This window comes from Syngnathus floridae, chromosome 13 (assembly GCF_059516105.1).
Source record: "Syngnathus floridae isolate MCC-2025c chromosome 13, RoL_Sflo_1.0, whole genome shotgun sequence".
Taxonomy (NCBI): domain Eukaryota; kingdom Metazoa; phylum Chordata; class Actinopteri; order Syngnathiformes; family Syngnathidae; genus Syngnathus; species Syngnathus floridae.
In genome coordinates, this window is record NC_142425.1 from 6,799,316 (window position 1) to 6,818,827 (window position 19,512).

Genomic DNA, 19,512 nt, shown 5'->3' on the forward strand with positions numbered 1-19,512 from the left:
TAAACATAATTAAAAAGCGCCTAGATTTTACTATTGTACTCCTAAATTGATGCCCGTCAAAACCGACTGAATGTGGTTTCACATTCTAGTAAAGACAAGGTGATCTGTGGAAAAACTTACCACAATCTTATGTTCTGCATCACAGAGATTGTAAAGTTCTACTCCATGATTTATCTGTAATCAATGTCTCATATTCTATACTGTATTACTGAATGGCAAAAACATACCAGTACCATGTAAATAATTGTTTGAAAACATTTATTGAAACAAAAAAAAATAGTCTAAAATACAATTGCCAGGGGGAGGGAGGAAAAACATAAATATACAATAAATTATTAAGTAGAAATATTTCAACACAATGTACATCTCTGCTGATAGAAAAATATATTCAATATGAGTCAATCACTGATGTGCAGAAGCAGTCAATAAAAGCAGATCCAATTAGCAGTGCTGATAGTTGGTCAGCAATAAAGATGCGTCTTTGCATTTGAGTATCAATTTTGATCATATTCTTTTGTTCGCTATACACATATACCCCTGAGGAAACATCCACCTGAGCCTACACACTCAGTGGCTGACTCAAATGCCATTCAATCGTTTGTCAACAAAACATGAGAATAGGAAGCTAATCCTACTGTCAGCATATTATTGTACCTGTGTTAAAGCAACATCTCAACATAGATTCAGCAATTCAATATAGCAGTCACCTCAAAATAAGGCAAATTTGTAGCCTAGATGAAATGTTAATATTTACACTCAGCAAGGTATTAAAATGACATTCGGTATAAGAATTAAAATGTTCATTATGAAGGTGCACAGTCTTGAAACAAATCGTTGCAAAGCAGTGGCGAGGGAGTCAATTCTTTACATCATCATCATTATCGTTTCCCAGTTTCTTATACTTGTACAGTAGAAATTTGCTTTATCGTGTACTTCACAGAACTAACCCAGATAAATATTGATCCAAGCAATAGCAGCAATCTAGTTCCAATTTTCAAATGACTAAACCCAACACTGATAGAAAATGCCCATGATTCATTCCCAAGTGAGGAAAAGTACAAATGAATCCAACTTGATATGAAAGTGAAGATACAAATAAATATGAAAGAATGTATAAATTAATCACTTGATTGTATAAAAAAAAGTACCACAACACTAGCCCTTAATAGTCCAAAAACCTATATCTTTTTCGATCACCATATATTCCGATTTTTATGCACACAGAAAATGTACATCCCAAATTTTAATAGACATAATCCAACTTTTTGTATAATTGTCAATTCAAATGAAGTTACCATATAGAGAATGTCTATGCATCTTATTCCATTTCTCAAATAACCAATCAAGGTTAAAAAAAAAAAAAAAAGTTTGAAAACAATAACAGTTTTGTATCGGTAGCATGTTGCTGTCTTCATAACAATACATTTGTGCCATAAGTGGCAAATACTAAAAAGATTGGGCACATCAAGTCCCCCCCAGCAAAACGTTTGGCCTGGTTACTAAATCATTTTGCAAGCAGGCAAAATAATCACAACTACTGTGACATTGCATACATAAAAAAAAGAATTAACTTATCAAAACAGAATTGGGCAAAATGGCTTTCATTAGCATCGTCAGCACTTTCCATAACTTTGCCATGCTGCTTGTACTGGACAAAAATTGAGTAGGTACATCCGCTACACGTAATGTATGGTAGCAGCGACATTTTCACAACCCTTTTGCATGAGTATATTGACTTTCTTTGGGTCGGTCACTGAAACAAAATGAATAAAGGTAGACGTCTGTGAACCTCAGAAAGAATTATTTCTTACATTCTACAGCTTTGTGTCCTTGTTTTTGAGCCTGGAAAGTAGAGTCTTAGTATTCCGTAAATAATTAGCGCCTTGAATTTGATGCAGTGCAACCCGGTTTGGTATGCAACAATCTACATATAACCACAAATAGCTATATAGCCAGCTAATTTAACCACACTGATGGCAGATAAAAAAGTACTGCCTCCAAAATGGTACATTTATTCAGAGATAAAGTTCTTGGAAGGAGCATTGATTTAAAAATAAAAGTACATTGAAAATATTACATTAACCTTATAAAAGCCTCTTTTTGTGGTGGACAAATGGATTCAGTGTTGCTTTCAACGCAGCAAAGCAGTGAGCTGATGAAATGCAGAATGCATATGCATTACACACCTTTAATCATTCTTCCATGGGAAGAGTTTTTTGCATGGTTGAGCAAAGCTTTTTCTCTTTGTAAAGTAAAAAAACAAACATTAAAAAAAAAAATGTCTATCTTCGGAGTAACATTCCCAATGCACAATTGAACAGTTTTATTGTTGTTTGTAGTAATGGCGCAAAGGCATTTTAGCATCTCGCAAACATGCAGCGTAACCATCTTCACATGGCCACATTTTGCCATTGAGAGGCCGACATATTTTGAGCTTGAGACTATATTTATGATCACACTTGTCAGCAGCAAAATGCTTTGGCTGGTGAGAAGCAGCACAGCAAAAGTCATGTTAAAAAATTAGGGATAACACTTCAGTCTCAGAGGCTGGTTGTTGGTGGCATGACATTGAATTGTCAATCGTTTGCACAACTACCACCGCTTGCTGGTTTCAATAAAAGATTGTCAGTCTCTTACTGTCTAGAAAGTCATTTATCAGTGTTCACTGTGCTTTATGACAAAATCTGTTGTGAAAGTGCCATATAAATAGATGTATGTATTCAATATTTAATTGGCTTTTAAAGGCCCTCACACTGACTTAATTATTAGCAAGGATGAATAAAGAGCGGGACTGGGAATAACAAATACATAGGGTCACAAATGATTTTTGTATTTAGTTCCAGGTATCATTCAGAGAGATGTGACGCCATCAGTATTTAATGTCTTGGGTTTTGTAGATTTTCTACTAGCATTCCTTTGTCCAGTGATACACGGCAAATTTATTTTTACTCCCCGCCTGCAGTTCTGTGCTTCTCAGAAAAGTTTAATGGCCATTAATACCCCTCCAGCACTTAGTATAACTAAATCCAGAAAATGTTTTTCAAAACAGAATTTGTTCTCGACAAACCACACAGTCTAAGGTCTTCTGCTACGACCATCACTGATGAAAATACCAAACTCCTAGAGCTGGCATTTGCGCAAAGGCAGAGAAAGCATCCGGGCAAGTGTACATTGGAGTGAACTGCAGCCGGTTCCAGGCAAACTTGCCAGGCGGCAATTTCAATGTCAGTGAGCATGACACGGGGAAAATGATACGATCCGTTTACAGAAATTGTGAAGTCTAAGATGACAAAAGCAGATAGCCATCTATCCAAATGATACCCGAGAAAAGCAAAATGGAAGTGTATAGAAACTGTGGATACCCTTTTTAAAATGTAACATTGACTGCACAGGCTTGTTAGTGACTACGACACAGTAGCGAGCAGGACATGCAGCAGACCACCAACAGCCAGTCATGCAACCCACTTAATAAATAAATGCCCCTAAAAGAAAAACGGAGTGACAAATCTATGACAAAAGTGAACTCTACAGTTCAAAGCAGGTGATAGAATGGGTGGAAAAAGGCTCTCCAGTAGTCTACGCTTATTTACTTTTTGTCATTAAATATAATTCCACGATTCCAATATGTCACCGGGCGCTTTCATAGTCTGAAACTTAATACAGCAATTGCCTGCAATCGTTAAAAATACAATTAGGTTTCCAATATATGCATATGAATCTCAAAATATTAACTGGAAATAAAATCTAACCCTTTTACCAAGCTTCACTTCGAATTTGAGGGTAAAATTATTTCATTTCATTTCATTGACTGAAGACCCCAGCCTACAAGTGGCTCAAGCAGACGTCACGTCATAATTTAAATGTGTTTGAGTGGTTGATTTGTTTTTTTAACTAGATTATTATACAATCCTCAAGACCAGTGACAAGCAGAGATCAAGTGAGTGCTTCAATAAGTTAATGTGCAAACATACTTTTTGCTGATAGTTCCTGTATGAAATGTGTTAATCGATGCTAGGAAATGCTCTTCATTTGATAAGAGGAACCATTTTCAGGGCAGGCTTTGGCTTCAGTAGTCGTGGTTGGTTTTGGGGGCCAGTCAGGGTCCACGCTGAGCTCCTGGGCAAGATGCATGTAGCGAGCCTTGCGGGTCACCTTGTTTGGGCAGCACAGACACTTGTCTGCTGCCAACAGCTCAAAGCCTTTCTGAAATGTCCACAAGCCCACACAGACAAAATATTAATTTCAGAAAATGAAATCAAATGGGAGAATTTCATCCTGTTATACATTGTGGAGTTTTTCTAAAATATTTCCAATCATAGGAGACACAGACATACTCATTTGCATGCATCAACTCTCTAAGGAATGCTTTAGTCTTGTGAGAAAATATTGCCCAAAACGATCAAAATGTACCTCTTAAAGTACACCTCTTAAGATCAGGTGTATGGGAAGGAAAAAAAAAAAAAAAAGAACTTAATCTGTTTCAGCATTTCAATTCAAAAGGTGAAACTCAATATACAGATGCGCTACAAAAAATTACTTTTTTTTTTTTATATTTCTGGTGAGAACAGCTTGCAGCTAACATCAGAAAGTTATCCCAATCCATTTAATGGGGCAGTCTCTTAAATGTTTCGAGCTTTATGTGGTTATAATGAAACAGTTGCAAGTATAATTAATTCTTCTGCCTTCTTTCATTGTGTGGACCAACCTGAAATGCATTCCACATAAGTTAGAGAGCGATAATTTCTGTAATTTGTATCTTCAGTCGATAATGGAAGCAATATTGGATATTGTTTCCCTTCTAATACATTTGTAACGCTTTAGGCAATAAGCATCATACTATTTGACTAAAACAGGTTTGCATGCACTTAAAAACAAAATTGAGCATGGCAGTTTAAAGGAGTTTGCTATGAGTTTTTGTTCAACGCAATCCTTAAAACTTAAAAAAACAAAGCGAATGGAATAACAGATAAAATGAGATTTTCACAGCAAATCTTTACATATTCAGCAAAGGAGTCAAATATGAACATATTGGTGAAGACATTGATTAGCCTTCTTCAAACCCATTTCACTGAGGTCGGTAACTTACTAATTAGAATTAGATAAGCACTTGTACTACGGAGTGAAGAGACAAATGCAGCAAGTAGAGCTTTGAGGCTAGCAAGGTGCAACGAGAGGGTAGCAGACTGAGAGAGCAGGCGGGTATGAATTTATAAGTCCAAGGGGAGGAAAAAAAGTCTTGGTAAGTTGACCACTGCCAAGTTATCCCTATTGATCATGATGTGCCAAACCAAAATGGGGGAGGGAACACCACACAGACGGAAAATGAAAGGGGCTAGGAAAGGAGATGCCAGTTTTTTCCAACCTGTGGTGGTGGGGCAGCAGGAGCGATGCCCTGCTTGTCTCTGCTGAACACAAACTTCCATAAGATGATGTCAATGATGAAGGTCTGTGGCGCAGTGGGCAGGGGACAGAATTACAGAGAGGCTAATTTGATTTCATGTAGTGTTGAATATTTTTCTTTTGCAGGGCCTTATCTTTTAATTTTTGCAATTAAGTCATCATTTTGGACAAAAACAACAACAAAAGGAAATTGCGCAGGCGTATTAGCTCACAAACATTGACAATTAGTGCATTTCTTGATTATGTCAAATTATTTTTTTTGATTGTAGTCAGCAAAACAGTACGATCTCGGGTGTATGCTAAGCACGGCGTGTATGCGAAGGCAGCCAAGTGTTAGGAAGCTCAGTAAAAACTGCTCCACTGAGCAAAAGCAACAATTCATAGACTATCCATTAATTGTCATGCACTTCAAGAGCAATGAATAATTCCATTCTACTGAAACGCAATCTTCCTGATAAATACGAGCAGGAGTCTAAAAAAAAGAACAAGTTACATTTTATAACATATTGAACGATCCTGTTGTCAAGGGAATGAGACAACAATGAGGACACTGCATGAAGGGGGAAAAAAAACTCTACATGAGAAAACAACCAGTAGTTACCATATTGGTTCACGCGTCTTACCTCTACCACAACTGACACGACAGCGTTGGCCACGATGACAAGCACGAGTTTTAGTCTCCAATCACGAGGAACACAAACAATCTGTGAAGACCCAAAAAAAAATAAAAATAGTTTAGACAAGCAACTCCTTTTATTTGTGCAGTCTGATAATTCTTACACTATTACCTGTAGAAATTCATCTATGGCTTCAGCAGGGTAGAACATGTTGGTGAGGAGGAAAGTGTACAAAATCAAAGCAGTCACGACAAAAGGCCCTGGAAGAAGCATATCAAGGAAAGATACTGTTAGGCAAATATGCAACTATTTGCAATTTGTGATTGTTTAGAAGTGACAATCGTACAATTCTTGTAGCTTGGTTGCCTAAAAGGTTTCCCCTTTGAGAAGACAATGGCAACCAAAAGGTACTGGAAGCAGGAAACATAGAAAAGGCTGGTGTTCTCATAATTTTGGATGTTGTGGTCATCGACTTCAGTTTCATTGAGGTTGGACATATTTGTGTGTGAAGACACGTTGCAGGCACTGAAAGAACAAAGAGATGGCTACTGAGCCTTAAAATATGAAAATGTGTACATTTGTAATTGTTTTATACATTCAACAATTAACACAATGTCATTTACCAATTCAAATTTCAAGCTCTTTCAACATATTTTTAGTTTTTTTCAGCACATTAAAGCGGTGGTTATTATATTATTTAAAAAATTGCCAAATACACCCTGATCATGAGTGTTATGTTCTCACTCTGAAAGCGGTGTCCAGGTGGTGTACCAAGGCTGGATTTGGACCCAAAAAAAAGCAAGCATCTGGAAGCCAAAGCAGATGAGTATCTGGCTTAGCACAGATAAGAGCAGAGGCGCTGAGATCAGGCCCGATGGAGGAGGATGTGCAACTAGTTCTTTCCATGCCGGGTTCAAACTCACTGAAAAGGAAGAAATCAGCCACCAATAAACACCACTCTTTACTTTCTTAAACCCATTTTCTCCAAAACTTACTGGTGAAGACAACAACAAGGATGATGGCTATATCGATGAAAAGGAACTGGAAATCTCCAAGGTTACTGAGAATCTGAGTGGAAAGGAGAACATTTGTGTTTTAGGAAACAATTCACAGCTTTTCCCAAGACTCCCACAGGCAGGGGTACCCTAAGCGAGAGAAGAGGATTCTACAGGGCTGCATGGTTAACCTAATATACTATTTTTAATTTGCAGTGTTGAAATTGTAGGACCACAGTGTTATGTTCTTAAACATGGCTGTAGTCCCTGGCAGTACCCCTGCCTATGGGCAGGTGATTGTGAGAAGAACAGCGTTACATACGGAGTACAGGAGAGTGACACTAATGTATTGGATGATGCTGTAAAGGGCCATGAACTTGAATACACAAAAGGAGGTGATGAGAGCAGCACGGCCTTCCCTGTAAAAAGCCAGAGAGCACTTGTTAGTTTGCTATCCGAGACATTAAAGAAACGTCAAGCATCTGTAAAAATTAATTTGAAATATGGAAAGCAACCTGATGAGGCTTGGGACACATGAGATATTAGGCGTTCTGGAGGTGAATGGAGAGGCCACAGAAGCTTCGAGCTCTGACAAAGAGATGCCACCATGGGCCCTTTTCAACGCCTGAGGAGGAAAAAAAGCATAATGGCAAATATTTAGGTTTAATAAAATGTATGTTTATTATTGTTAACTCAAAATGCATGCAACTTACTCCACAGTCGTTTGCTCCATCTCCACACATTCCCACAAAGTATCTGAGAAAATGACAGAAGAATGAAAAGTTTATTTTACACTATCATCAGAGTTTAATGCAAATATTTTTATACTCACTCCACATCCTGTAATGCCTCAATGAGTTGGGTTTTCTGATCCGGGGCCATTCTGGCAAACACTGTTCCATGTAGCACCAACTTTAAAATTATTATACAAAGGTTATTAGAAGTTAATCGTCTTCAAATACACAGTAGTCCCTCTGGCAAGAAGTCACACCTTTGGAAGCATGTCTGGGAAATGCTCCGAGATGATTGCAAATGACTTTCCGTTCATGGCAAAATGGTAACGCTCTTGTTGTTTGGGCTCATCCAGGCTGATGCTCACGTCCTAAAACAGTAGTTAAACATGGATGAACATTTCACAGCTTTTTTTTTTTTTTTAGATCAAAACATTTTTTTTTTTTAACATTTTTATGGTCCTTAAGCAATAACATTTGAACAGAAGCTTCAAATCTGACAGCAAAAAAAAAAAAAAAATTGCATTTGACTAAACAGGTCATTTGTGCATGTTTTTACAGTAGTCTCACCTCAAGATGTGCTGCCATACTTGGCTTGTCTGCACACCTCCATGTGATCCTGGCAGTCTGTCCATCATGTGGAGGGATGGCGTCTGAAATGATGACCGTGTCCTGTGGAAGGATCATTCCACAGTCCCGAGCCACAGAGATGGCTGTCAGCATGTTATCGCCTAAAAATGTAAACATTTTAAGATTAATGGAGTGGTCGTAGTGGCATCTGATTTTCATGTCACCTTTCTGATATATACATATATATGTATTACAAAAATGTATGAAACCATATTGTTGCCTTTTTTTTGCTATTGTGATCCGCATAGGTCTTCATTCTTACCCGTAACCATGACAGTACGAATGTTGGCTCTGTGGAGATCTTGTAGAACTGCCGGCGTTTCGGTTTTCAACTTATTCTGCATGATTATTAAACCCAGGAACTCCATGTTTGTCTCGATGTGATCTCTAGTTTATAAAGAGATATACATATTTTGTCTCAGTCGCAAAAATGTTTTCCTTCAATAAATAAAATATCACGCGCTATGTGTCTAAATACAATATATAAAGATTATTGATTACCGTACTTGTTTTTCAGCAGTGCAATACAAATCCGGCTATATTACACGTTTGTATTCGCCACTTGTTAAAATTACCAAGGCACTATACCTGTTTACATTCTGGACCTTGTGCCACGTGAGTTTAGATTCAAGACGACGATGAGCCAAAGCTATTACTCGGAAGCCTTGCTTGGTGTAACCCTCCAAGACCTCTGCAAAATTATCTGGCACTATAAAGATACAGTGAGAAAATGAAGAGGATTGGTGTTTCTATTTATGCGAAAGCAATCAGGTAAAAAAATATTTTTAATTGGAAAAGTAAAATCTAGTGACAACCTATAGTAAAGTAAATAGAGCTCACCTGTTTCGGTCTTGCAGTGGCGAGCCACCACCTCTGGTGCTCCCTTCATGTAGGAATCCATACGTTTCTCCCCTAACAGGCGAGCAACCACACTCATCCTCTGGAGTGCAGAGGAAAATGGAAACTGCCGCACAATACCTATCTCATATTGAGACTACACAAAAAACAAATCTGATTAGCATTCTTTTTTTTTAAGTTGATTAAAACAAATTTTACTCCTGTCATAGAACATTTTTATAGGTTAATAATTCCCAGGAAAACTAGAAATAAGACAAAAAGAAGGAATTTGATATCTCTTAAAAAAAAAAACACTACTTACAGGCAGGTCATAAAGTTCCTAGAATGTGAAAAGGACAGAAGAACAGTCATTAGAATGAAAATAATTTCCTTTTTTTTTTTTTTTTAATGAATGTTCAGGAGAAAAATTTAATCAGATCTACCAAGCCTAAATGTAGTGTTGTATTTCCTACACTTTGTGAGTTCACAACCATCCCTCAAGGAATTGCATTATTTACCATGTCCTGCTCTGTTGATGGTGGCTGTGAGGGCAACAGCTGCTTTGTGGGTCTAACCACAGTCGGCATGATGCGATTGTGGAGAGCCGTTTCTTCCTCAGTGGCTTCCTCCAGGATCTAAAGGGACAGATTGGAATTTATTATCTAGATTAGACAATGTTTCTCTTGATTTCGCAATTATAGACGTTTCAAGCCATGATTGCGGCAGGCTATCCAGTATTAACTAATTGAGAGAAAATGACAAATGGATGTTTGTTTTTTACAGTCTTAATTGTTTCTGCATATCGTATCATACAATAATAAACTATGCTTCTAATTCAAACAACGATCACCACATCATGTTACACTTAGGCATCATCATGTCATTTTGGGGACAATGTGCGAGCCCAAGTGTCCAGTATTAAATGTCTGGACGGCTGGCATTCTGTAGACCATTTTGCAAGTACTGAACTTACCCAACCAGTAGCCTCAAACATTTTGAGGTCCAGTGGATCTCCAGACAACTGGCCCTCTATTTTGGTAAGAGAATGGCACGTGGCCATGCAAGCAACAAACTGGGACTTTACTAGATTTTCCTTGGAGGCTTTTTCATCTGATTGCAGGAAACTGAAAAGGTAAAAAATAAAGGAGGATCAAATTAATAAATGAATATATGCTGTATTGTTATCATGAATCATAAGCAAGAGCAATAATCTCCTCCATCACTAATGTAATATGTATTGCAGATAAACAGAAGGGCACCATACAATATTTAAATAAGTTTATGCAGGATAGTACGACCTTACCTGCCATTCTCTACTCTTTGGACTCCCCATAAGTCTAAACCGTCTTCCGTAAGAGTTCCTGTCTGGCACAAGATTGAGGTACATAATCATTTACCTTTAGCATTTTAATAACCCACAAGAGATAATGGCACATGATTGGGGTAAATAATCATCTACCTTTAGGATTTTAATAACCCGCAGCAAGAGATAAGTAAATCCAATAAAATAATTATTTAGATGAGAATTCCTGGCTGCCAAATGACTGTTATGCAAAATGTCCACGTTTAATATTTTAATAACCCATTACCTAAAGAAAAAAAAACATGAGAAAAAAAATAAGCCTGGTAACTCACCTTGTCAAAGCAGACCAGATTGATCTGCCCACAAATATTAATCCTTTGAGGGCTGATGCAAAAAATGCCAATGTTTTTAAGGCGTCGTTGGGCATACACAATACCAGCTGTCATGGCTGCGGGCAGCGCCGGGGGAACTGTGATGGTAATAATGTCCAGGGATTCGATGATGATGGTCTTGGCTGGCACCTGGGAAGCCAAAATGTGTCATTTTTAACTCCACTAGTACTTGGCACATAACGTATCTGGTCTTTTTTTTAGAGGGGTCATTGAATCTCAAGTGTTAACATATCCACACTAGTCTAGTAAACTAAACCGTTTTGTAGACAAATGAATTTTGTGGCAAGCATTGTTGCCATATTATATAAATCTGTAGTCATATGAATGTTTAGAACTACAGTTGTCTTTGTTTGATAAAAGTTCCAGAGCTCTCCACCTTTATTTTGGCAAAGATTACCTTGTTCACGATACTAAGGGCGATGGAGTAGACAAAGCCAATCCCAGCCACGCCCACCAGACACAACAGAAAAAGGTAGGCATCACGGTACAGCTTGAAGTCTGTGGGTTTGGGGTATAGGATGGAGCGTACCAACTGGCCTTTGGCTGTGCTGAAGCCTAAGTGAGACAAGGTGAAATTTATACTTTCAAATATGTTAATGGACACTATCTTCTGAGTTATCAAATTAGACTTCAAAATACTAAAAACATGTCAAAGGCAGTGTGGGTTCATCAAACTACTATTTAAGGGTGGCACACGCCTACCTGTGCGGACTACTACAGCTTTGACCAGTTCACCAGTGTAAAAACGTGTCTGGATGACATTAGTTCCACAGAAGAGTGTGTGTCGCTTATGCTCCTCTATGCTATAGGCACTCAAAGCCTCATCGCCACTCTCCCCTGGCAACTGGTTTGGAAGGTTGGTCTTTGTCACTGGAACACTTTCACCTGTGGAAGGGTAGACCGGTATCAGCACATGGCATTAGATTTGACCAGTGTTTTTTTTTAAATGCCAAATTCTGTTTCTGACCTGTAAGCATGCTTTCATTGACAATGCAAGTGCCGCTGACCAGCACGGCATCACATGGCATAATGGTCCCATTGCTGGGGATGACTATTACATCCCCAGGCACCAAATCAGTAGACATAATTTCTTCAATATCTGCCATAAAAGAAAAAAATGTCCATTTAATCAAATGTGAAAATAATCCCTAGTCACAGCCATAGGCTGAATAACCTGTAATTGACAGGTAGCTGAACCTGAAGTTCAAACAAGTAGAACTTTGCATTTTAGTATAACATAACTCGCTATAATGTGATATTGCTGAGCTGTTATTTAATTTTGTCTCTACAGCACATATAGTACAACTTTTACCAATAATGCCAAAAGTTATCGGCAGATATTGGGGGGGAAAAAAATAAAATACAAACCATTATTGGCTCGGCATACAGATACACGTACAATACTGTGAGCTGCCACCATATCATGAAGCATGACGTATTGCTAGAGAATGGAGAGAGAAAAACTTTGCTTGAAATTGCCTTTTCATTAAAAAAATCTAAACCACAAAAGTACAGAACCCCTAAATATTCAGCGCAATGGTGAAAAGTATCACGGCAACCACCCCACCAGTAGTGGAACTTATGGCAACATTGAAAAGAGATAAATCCCAAGCTCATTATGAATCAGAGACTCACTTTTTGTACCGGACCAACTAGTTTTAGAATCACTGTGCTAGAGGTTGCACTAAGAGTTCGTCTTATTTCTTTTCTGCCGATTACCTCGCCTTTGATAAGCTAGTTGACAAAGTCCAATATTTCATAACCTGAATCAAGCACACTTTGTTCTTGGATTGAGTTTGATACAATGTTTCTTTGTGTTATAAAATTTCCACAAGCTTACCTTTTTGATGGTATATAGAGAGGTAGCTATGGATATTAAGGACATGAAAACAATGGCAATAGCATAATAGTAATATTCGTCGGCACTCCACAATATCACACTGAAGAGTTGGAAGATATAGAAAGGATTTAGGACCTATAGAAAAAGAGAACGTGACAAGACGTTAGATAGACTTGTGCTGCAATGATAAAAAATATAAGAACTGAAATTCTGAATTTGGACATTTTCACAGCTGAAATAATATTAAAACATCCTCATAGGTCTTACCTCTTTGATAAGCAGCTTGAAAACAGAAGGCACTTTCACTTCAATTTCATTCAGTCCAAAAAACAGTCTCCTACGATATATAAACAAATGAAAAGACATTTTGGCACTTGCTATCAACTGAAAACGACATCAGTTGCTCAGGGGGCTCAAGTAACGACCAATCACAACTCAGCTTGCAAAAGTCCCATGGCCAAACTCAGAAAATACAAGTGCTATTTGGTGTGTTTAGAAAATATACGATTTTGTTAATTTTGTTTTTTTTTCCATTTGGCATCCCACTGTCGGTCTTAAAATAACCAGCAAAGGTATATTTGTGATTCAGATATTACCTGTACTCTTGCTGGTTCCTGGTTAGGCCTTTGCTGTGCTCTGAGTGGAGAATGGCAGCAGTAACATTGAGATCATCCAGGCCTCTGTCGGTCAAAGTCACAGCAGTATACAAAACTGACTACATAAGTCATGTCAAAAAGAAGTCTATTTAACAAAAAATGCAGATGAAAAATACTCACGTTAAAACTTCAAAGTTCTGCACTCTATCGTTCCAATAATATTTTGTGCTGTGTAGGGTAAAATAACGTATCTGAAAGACAGAAATGGGTAGAGAGTATGACATTTACAGCAAATGTAACATATGTGTATGAATGGAATGCAAAGATAAGACAAGGCTTTGTCCTACCTTGGTGGGTGGGTATTCCGCATATCTTCTGATGAGCTCCTGAGCGGGGATCCCATGAGCAGAGTGGTGAGTGTCTCCATTGGCTAAAGATGAAGAGGAAGAGGAGAAGGAAAAAGGAGGGGGGGACGGGGAAGGGGAGGTGGTCTGGGTCTCCAGGTTGTGGAAGGGGTTGCTTCCTGGGGCTAGAATCACTCGAACCTTAGCCAGGAACCAGCGCCGGAATTCATCCTAGTTAAAAGTACAACTTTTATCGATATGCAGCTAATTACAGCGTGTGCAAGTTTGTAAAGTTTTGCTCAATTTTCTATCCAGATAATCAACAATAAATTGTTCATGTTCTCTAGCCCTATCGCTGTCTGATCCAAAGTAAGTTTTCACTTACTTACACAACACTGGACATGAATTAAAGTACAATCGCCCTTTTCTCTGATCATTTTAGGATTTTTTTCCCACCGATGTGACATTAACAATGCTCCTTTGTACGCCTCCATCTTTTGCAAAAAAAATTACAAACCGTAGAACGCAGCAACACCACTTCGGCATCACAGGCTGTGGTAGGGATGCAGGTGGCCTTGACGCACCACTCTGGCATCCAGTAGAGCAGCAGGAGTAGGAAGCCCCCCGTACAGAGTACCCCAAGACCCACCAGTGCCAATCGCCAGCGGCACAATCGGTAGCCTCGCAACTCCTTCAAAGTGGAAGTAGAAAGAAGGGCACGATATAAAAACTTGAAACAATTTGCACGTTTAGGCTTGACATATCAATGAAGGATACTCACCATTTCTTCATCTTCCCCCTTGTTGAGGACCTTTAGGTCTTCCTTCTCCATGATTCAAAGCTGAATGCAAAGCACCCTCCTTTGTCACTGCAGAGACAAAAATATTTGTCTAATCAGTTTAAGTTATTGTGGTTACTCATTATATATATGATATATTATAAGGGCAGTTATTGTTTCTAGACTGAGGTTCCTCATTAACTATAGAAGGAGAAGTAAACGGCACAGTAAGAAATACACCAGTTCCACCAAATAGGCCTGACCTGAAGTACGTAAAGGGCCACTGTTGCCTCACCCACCCATAGCTGATCTTATCAACTCAACTTTACATGGGTGGGCGGTGTGGCAGCCAGCGGAATATTTTGCTTTGGGCCAAACCCTTCCGAGTATTGGACAACAGAAGCCCGCTAGCACTAGGAAAGCACATACTTTAAACCCTTGAATCATCTAATGATATCTATGATTCAGATACAACTTTTTTTATCCGACAAGGGACAACTCTTTTGTAACTTACCCATATGCATTTTTATTTGCATGCATTTCAGATTTTGATTATGTAAAGATCATTGAAAACAACACTAACTGATGAAGAAATTAGGAGCACTGTAAAGGCCAAAATAAATAACTGTAGTGTTAGCAGCCAAGAGATCAGGAGCAAAGATTAGCACAATTTGTTGGTTGCTGTCAAAAACAAAGACAACAAATGCTACACCAGAAGCCGCAACCTCTCATGAGAAAGAAGAATAGCAAGGGTGTGCGTTTTAGGACAAAGAAGTTCATTTGTGTCTTTCTGAATTATTAAAACATTAAGTAAGTGCTACTGTAAACCTTAATGTTTGTGTCAGTTTAAGAGAAGGTCTAGAGACAAATGTACCACCTTCCTGTTTCTACCTTGAGAGCCTAGGACAAACTGCCCCAGGTGGTCTCCTGCAATGAGCTTGCTCTTCCCACACCAACCTGGAACCCTACAGGAACAAATAAAGTCACAAAAATCACCCTGAGGAAAATGACAATTAAGGTATATTGAAATGTTTTTAAATGGGGACCCATTACAAACACAAACAAATAAGAACTGATAAGAAATATGAGTGTGCAGTGCAAAATAATACACGTTGCGCTGTACACAAAGAATATGAATAATAATATGATGATAATAATAATAATATGAAGAATATGCCTGATGCTCACGAGTTGCAATATTTGAACCTACACCGTAAAAGTGTGTGGGGGGAGCAACAAACTAGTTTTCTTCTCAGTGCATCCACATCAGAGATTAAAAATCTTTTTCATGCAAGTACGAAAATATTTCTTTCAGCAGTGCTAAGCATTACTTTGTATATATTTGACACAAAGACCTCTACCTTTCTGTACTGTTTTTAAGCAGAGCCACGAAAAGGAAAGGGGAAACAATGAGCCATGACATAATGACAAAGTCCATAATTCATGGAAGCATTTGGAGGAAAATGCATTTTGTTATCATCATGCTGCTCAGTCCATGTGCTTTCTTTATCACTTCCCCTCCTATTCTTGGGCCATAATAGCAAAGCTTTGCTCCCGTCAAGGGCCAATCATGTCATTTATCATGACAGGCCTTAGCAAAAGAAAAGAAAAAAGAAAAAAATCCATGACCACCTACCTTTCTGCCTGACAGACTAAACCACCTTTGCCATCTAAACATGGACACACTGTTTTGGCTTGCTCAAAGTTGTGGCTCCCCTGCTTTAAGTTTGGATTTGCTTTTTTTTTTCCCATGCCATGCATCAACTAGTCCCTTTGTTTTTGAATGAATAAATGTTATCTTATCCTCAGACGTATTTTAAATGTCTTTCTTCCTCCATGCCTAACTGGATTAATAAAGTAATACATTTAGTGGTGGAATCAAATACAGTTTGACATTTAACTTAGACTGGGGGTAGTGATTCATTAAACATATCAAACTGGGTGTGATTCATGAATGGAAGAAGTCTAAGATGAAGTCAGAGGGAAAGCAACTTTTAAAAAAGAAAAAAAGTTAACTGAAGTTATGGGGGAATTGGTTAGGGTGCGACTATCTGATTAATCGATGTAATAATCAATTCCAAAGCAATTTGTGAGTGACAGCACTCTCCATAAGCCTGTTTGTAATATCAAGAACATCCTCTTCTGCATTCAAGGTTCTCCAACAGGTTGTTCCATAAATGGGGACTGTAAAACTGAAAAGTTGTCTCATTGTATTGTCCTGACTTCTGACTAAAAGGTTTCTCCTGTATTTGTTGAGACAAACGCAGGTGAGGTAGATAATGTTTTACCAATTGACAGGTTCAACAAAAAAAGCGCTAGTGTGACTTACTTAATGATATGGCTAAACCAAATGTGTCTGTTACACAGTTTTATGAGAGTACGTCAAGAATTTTACACATTGTAATGTTCTAGCAGATATATAGGTCAAATAGATAACCGCAAAGGATGATAACAAAACTATTTTTTTAGTAGGCATCTTTCCTTTGCAGAGTCAATGATTAGAGTAACGCACAAATGCTTTTGTTTACACAAGAATTCTAAAATGCCTAAAGATATTGAATTTGTCTTTTTAATTTTGGAAAATACTACAAATTGGATATCTGGGTATCATGACCACCAGATTGCAACGTCAAAGTCGACGAGCAGGTCTTCTAAACATTAGCGAAACACATCAGCAGCTGCAGTTTAAATGAAACATTAACTATGCTACATTCCCTTGGTAATAATACTCAAATGTTGCAACATGCGTAGAGTGCATGTTGCCATAAAGGAGACGTGAGCAATTACTTTTGCAAAAAGGTCACATTAGGAACCTGTCGAGGGCAAAGCCGACATAACCTCTCTGTTCTGTATTATTTTTAATTTAAAATTTAAATTTATAATTTTGCCTTTTCAATAAACTACAGACACAGACGCAACAGATTTCTGCTATCACATCGTAGAGAAAAATAAAAAACAAAAAAAGAAGCCAACCAAATATGCTGCAGTCATTTTGTGCGCGTGAACTCTGATTGGTATTTAATTTGAGCTAGTAATGTTGCTAGTTTTTTTTGCACTAGTAGACTACAGATTTGTGCACAGTCATGTTTCGCACTGCTGATCTGGTGCTCTGGTTGCACTACAAGGAAACAGATAGCAGAGATAGATTGTGTTTGTGAGATTACGTATTAAAAAAGCCAGTCATGTGAACCAAAGGTATGCGTCGTACTAGTTCTGTTACACTTATGGCATGCCTCCACTTTGACCTTGCACAGCCTGCATGATTTGCTCAGCTGTTGCACGACTTTACAACTCAATTGAACGATCTTTTCCCCAGTGCAAAAAAACAACACATGTATATTGTATTGCGCAGTATTTTTCTTGGATTGTTACGCCTCTGCTTTTTTTTTGTTGCTTTGTATAATTTATCTTTTAAACCCTGATGGCATCTATGTGAACATAAACATAAATAGAACTGGGGAAACGCTTCCCTTAATATTATTGGCAATGTGACAAGTAGCTGCTGTCTTTGTGAAATTTTATCTTAAAAAATTGGGATGATGACTTCAAACGCCTATAAAAATCCCATGTCACAAATTTTAAAAAATGTTCAAATTTTGGAGTGTTGTCAGGATGGATTGACCAGTCCTGCCACACTCAGTGATTTAAACGGACTGTTATTATTACTACTTGTACAAAAATAATTGTCTAATTCATATTTAGCATTTCCAAAAGAATCCAGTTGCTACAATTCAAACTTTGCGGCTCAGAAAAACGTAAAAAAGTACATTTATTTTAAAATCAAATATATTTGAATATGTTTTATAGTTATTGTGACATTAAGTTCAAAATGATTTAGGTAATTATGCTTGCAGGTTAATGATATCTTGATTTAGCTTTATTGACAAGTATCTACTTCATTCATCCCGTGACGTAAACTGTAAAGATTAATAAACCACTAAAACTTAAATTATCTTTGGTGATAGTCGAAGCCTTTGAATCTTGCCGTTGCGTTTTCTTAACCATCAAGTGATTTCACGTTGAGGACATTCCAAACAACAAGAAGAAATAAGCCAAATACAAGCATTGACAGAATTTAGCACAAGCCTGAGACGAGCAGAAAGGGCTTTTAAAAGGGGGCAAAAGACTGCGCTATGTTAGCGAGCTAGCTGGCTAACGTTGGCCAAGACAGACTGTTGATCCACCACCCAAAACAGGTTGTATTCTACAACACCGATCATGTCACGATCTTAAATATTACCCATAGGCTTGATCTCGTGGTTTATCATCCTCGTGTCGCTGTCACGATAAGCTCTAACTTGCGGTAGCGAGCTTTTAGCGTTTAGCAGAAGCTAAACGCCGACTGGCACACATGTGTCAAAATGACAGCGGTATCGCTGCCACTTACCCAGAACCACCGGGACTCGCTGAAGATCACCTTCGAGTCATCGTGAGGTAAGAGCAGCTGTTATCTTGGGGGGAACGTAGTTGAACAAGAGATGTAGCTATGTGAGAGGAAATTGTTGCGTGGACACAATGTCCGTGGAGAGGCAGGCGGTGCTGTGTTGACAGCTCGGATCGGCTCGGCCAGACACTCCACTTTTGCGCCGTGTGAACTGGCCTGAACCGGCTGTGCGTCTAACAACCGGACGTGACGTGTATGACGTCACAGTAGAGCGTTTAGAAACACGCAGACAACCTGGCAATGAATTATTATTATTATTATTATTATTATTATTATTATTATTATTATTATTATTATTATTATTGAGTGAATTATGAATTCCATTTACATAATTGCGTCTTGACTGATTAACATCAAAATATTGTCCACGTTTACATGCAATTTCTACATCCTGTTCTTCCTATTCATTATTTTATTTCACATTCTGAAAGCATTTTCCCATTATTATTTGATAACCCATCCATCCATTTTCTATAATGCTTGTTCCCATGAGGGTCGCGGGCATCCACACCTAGGGGCAATTTGGAGTGCTCAATCAGCCTACCAAACATGTTTTTCGGAAGTGGGAGGAAACTGGAGTGCCTGGAGTAAACCCACGCAGGCAC

General features: G+C 38.2%; 1 protein-coding gene across 3 annotated transcripts; it reads right to left on the bottom strand.

Annotated features, from left to right (window-relative positions):
• Positions 1-241: 241 nt before the first annotated feature.
• Positions 242-19,085, bottom strand: atp13a3 (ATPase 13A3). Of its 3 annotated transcripts, none has more exons than XM_088394249.1 (34): positions 18,851-19,085; positions 15,355-15,428; positions 14,467-14,553; positions 14,203-14,376; positions 13,689-13,916; positions 13,522-13,592; positions 13,342-13,425; positions 13,013-13,082; positions 12,746-12,880; positions 12,274-12,346; positions 11,873-12,004; positions 11,608-11,790; positions 11,303-11,460; positions 10,846-11,034; positions 10,514-10,575; positions 10,184-10,334; positions 9,729-9,845; positions 9,533-9,550; positions 9,214-9,367; positions 8,962-9,082; positions 8,636-8,760; positions 8,314-8,474; positions 8,004-8,114; positions 7,845-7,924; positions 7,726-7,768; positions 7,528-7,637; positions 7,335-7,431; positions 7,013-7,085; positions 6,762-6,939; positions 6,364-6,542; positions 6,189-6,277; positions 6,024-6,104; positions 5,363-5,446; positions 242-4,203 (listed from the first exon to the last, which is right to left on the bottom strand). In XM_088394249.1, the coding sequence occupies exons 3-34, from the start codon at positions 14,515-14,517 to the stop codon at positions 4,012-4,014; spliced, it is 3,774 nt and encodes a 1,257-aa protein (XP_088250375.1). In that variant the 5' UTR covers positions 14,518-14,553; positions 15,355-15,428; positions 18,851-19,085; the 3' UTR covers positions 242-4,011. The 3 variants fall into 3 exon arrangements, with proteins under 3 accessions (XP_088250375.1, XP_088250376.1, XP_088250377.1); XM_088394250.1 differs by having other exon boundaries at positions 15,341-15,428; XM_088394251.1 differs by lacking the exon at positions 5,363-5,446.
• Positions 19,086-19,512: the final 427 nt, after the last annotated feature.

What these genes read in the sequence shown, in the direction of transcription:
- atp13a3 (XM_088394249.1), bottom strand. Translation starts at nt 14,517, where the DNA reads ATGGAGAAGGAAGACCTAAAGGTCCTCAACAAGGGGGAAGATGAAGAA. An exon ending in AGGGGGAAGATGAAGAAATG is followed by an intron (nt 14,377 to 14,466) that starts GTGAGTATCCTT and finishes TCCACTTTGAAG; the next exon opens with GAGTTGCGAGGCTACCGATT. An exon ending in CTGCTGCCCCACCACCACAG is followed by an intron (nt 4,204 to 5,362) that starts GTTGGAAAAAAC and finishes TGGACATTTCAG; the next exon opens with AAAGGCTTTGAGCTGTTGGC.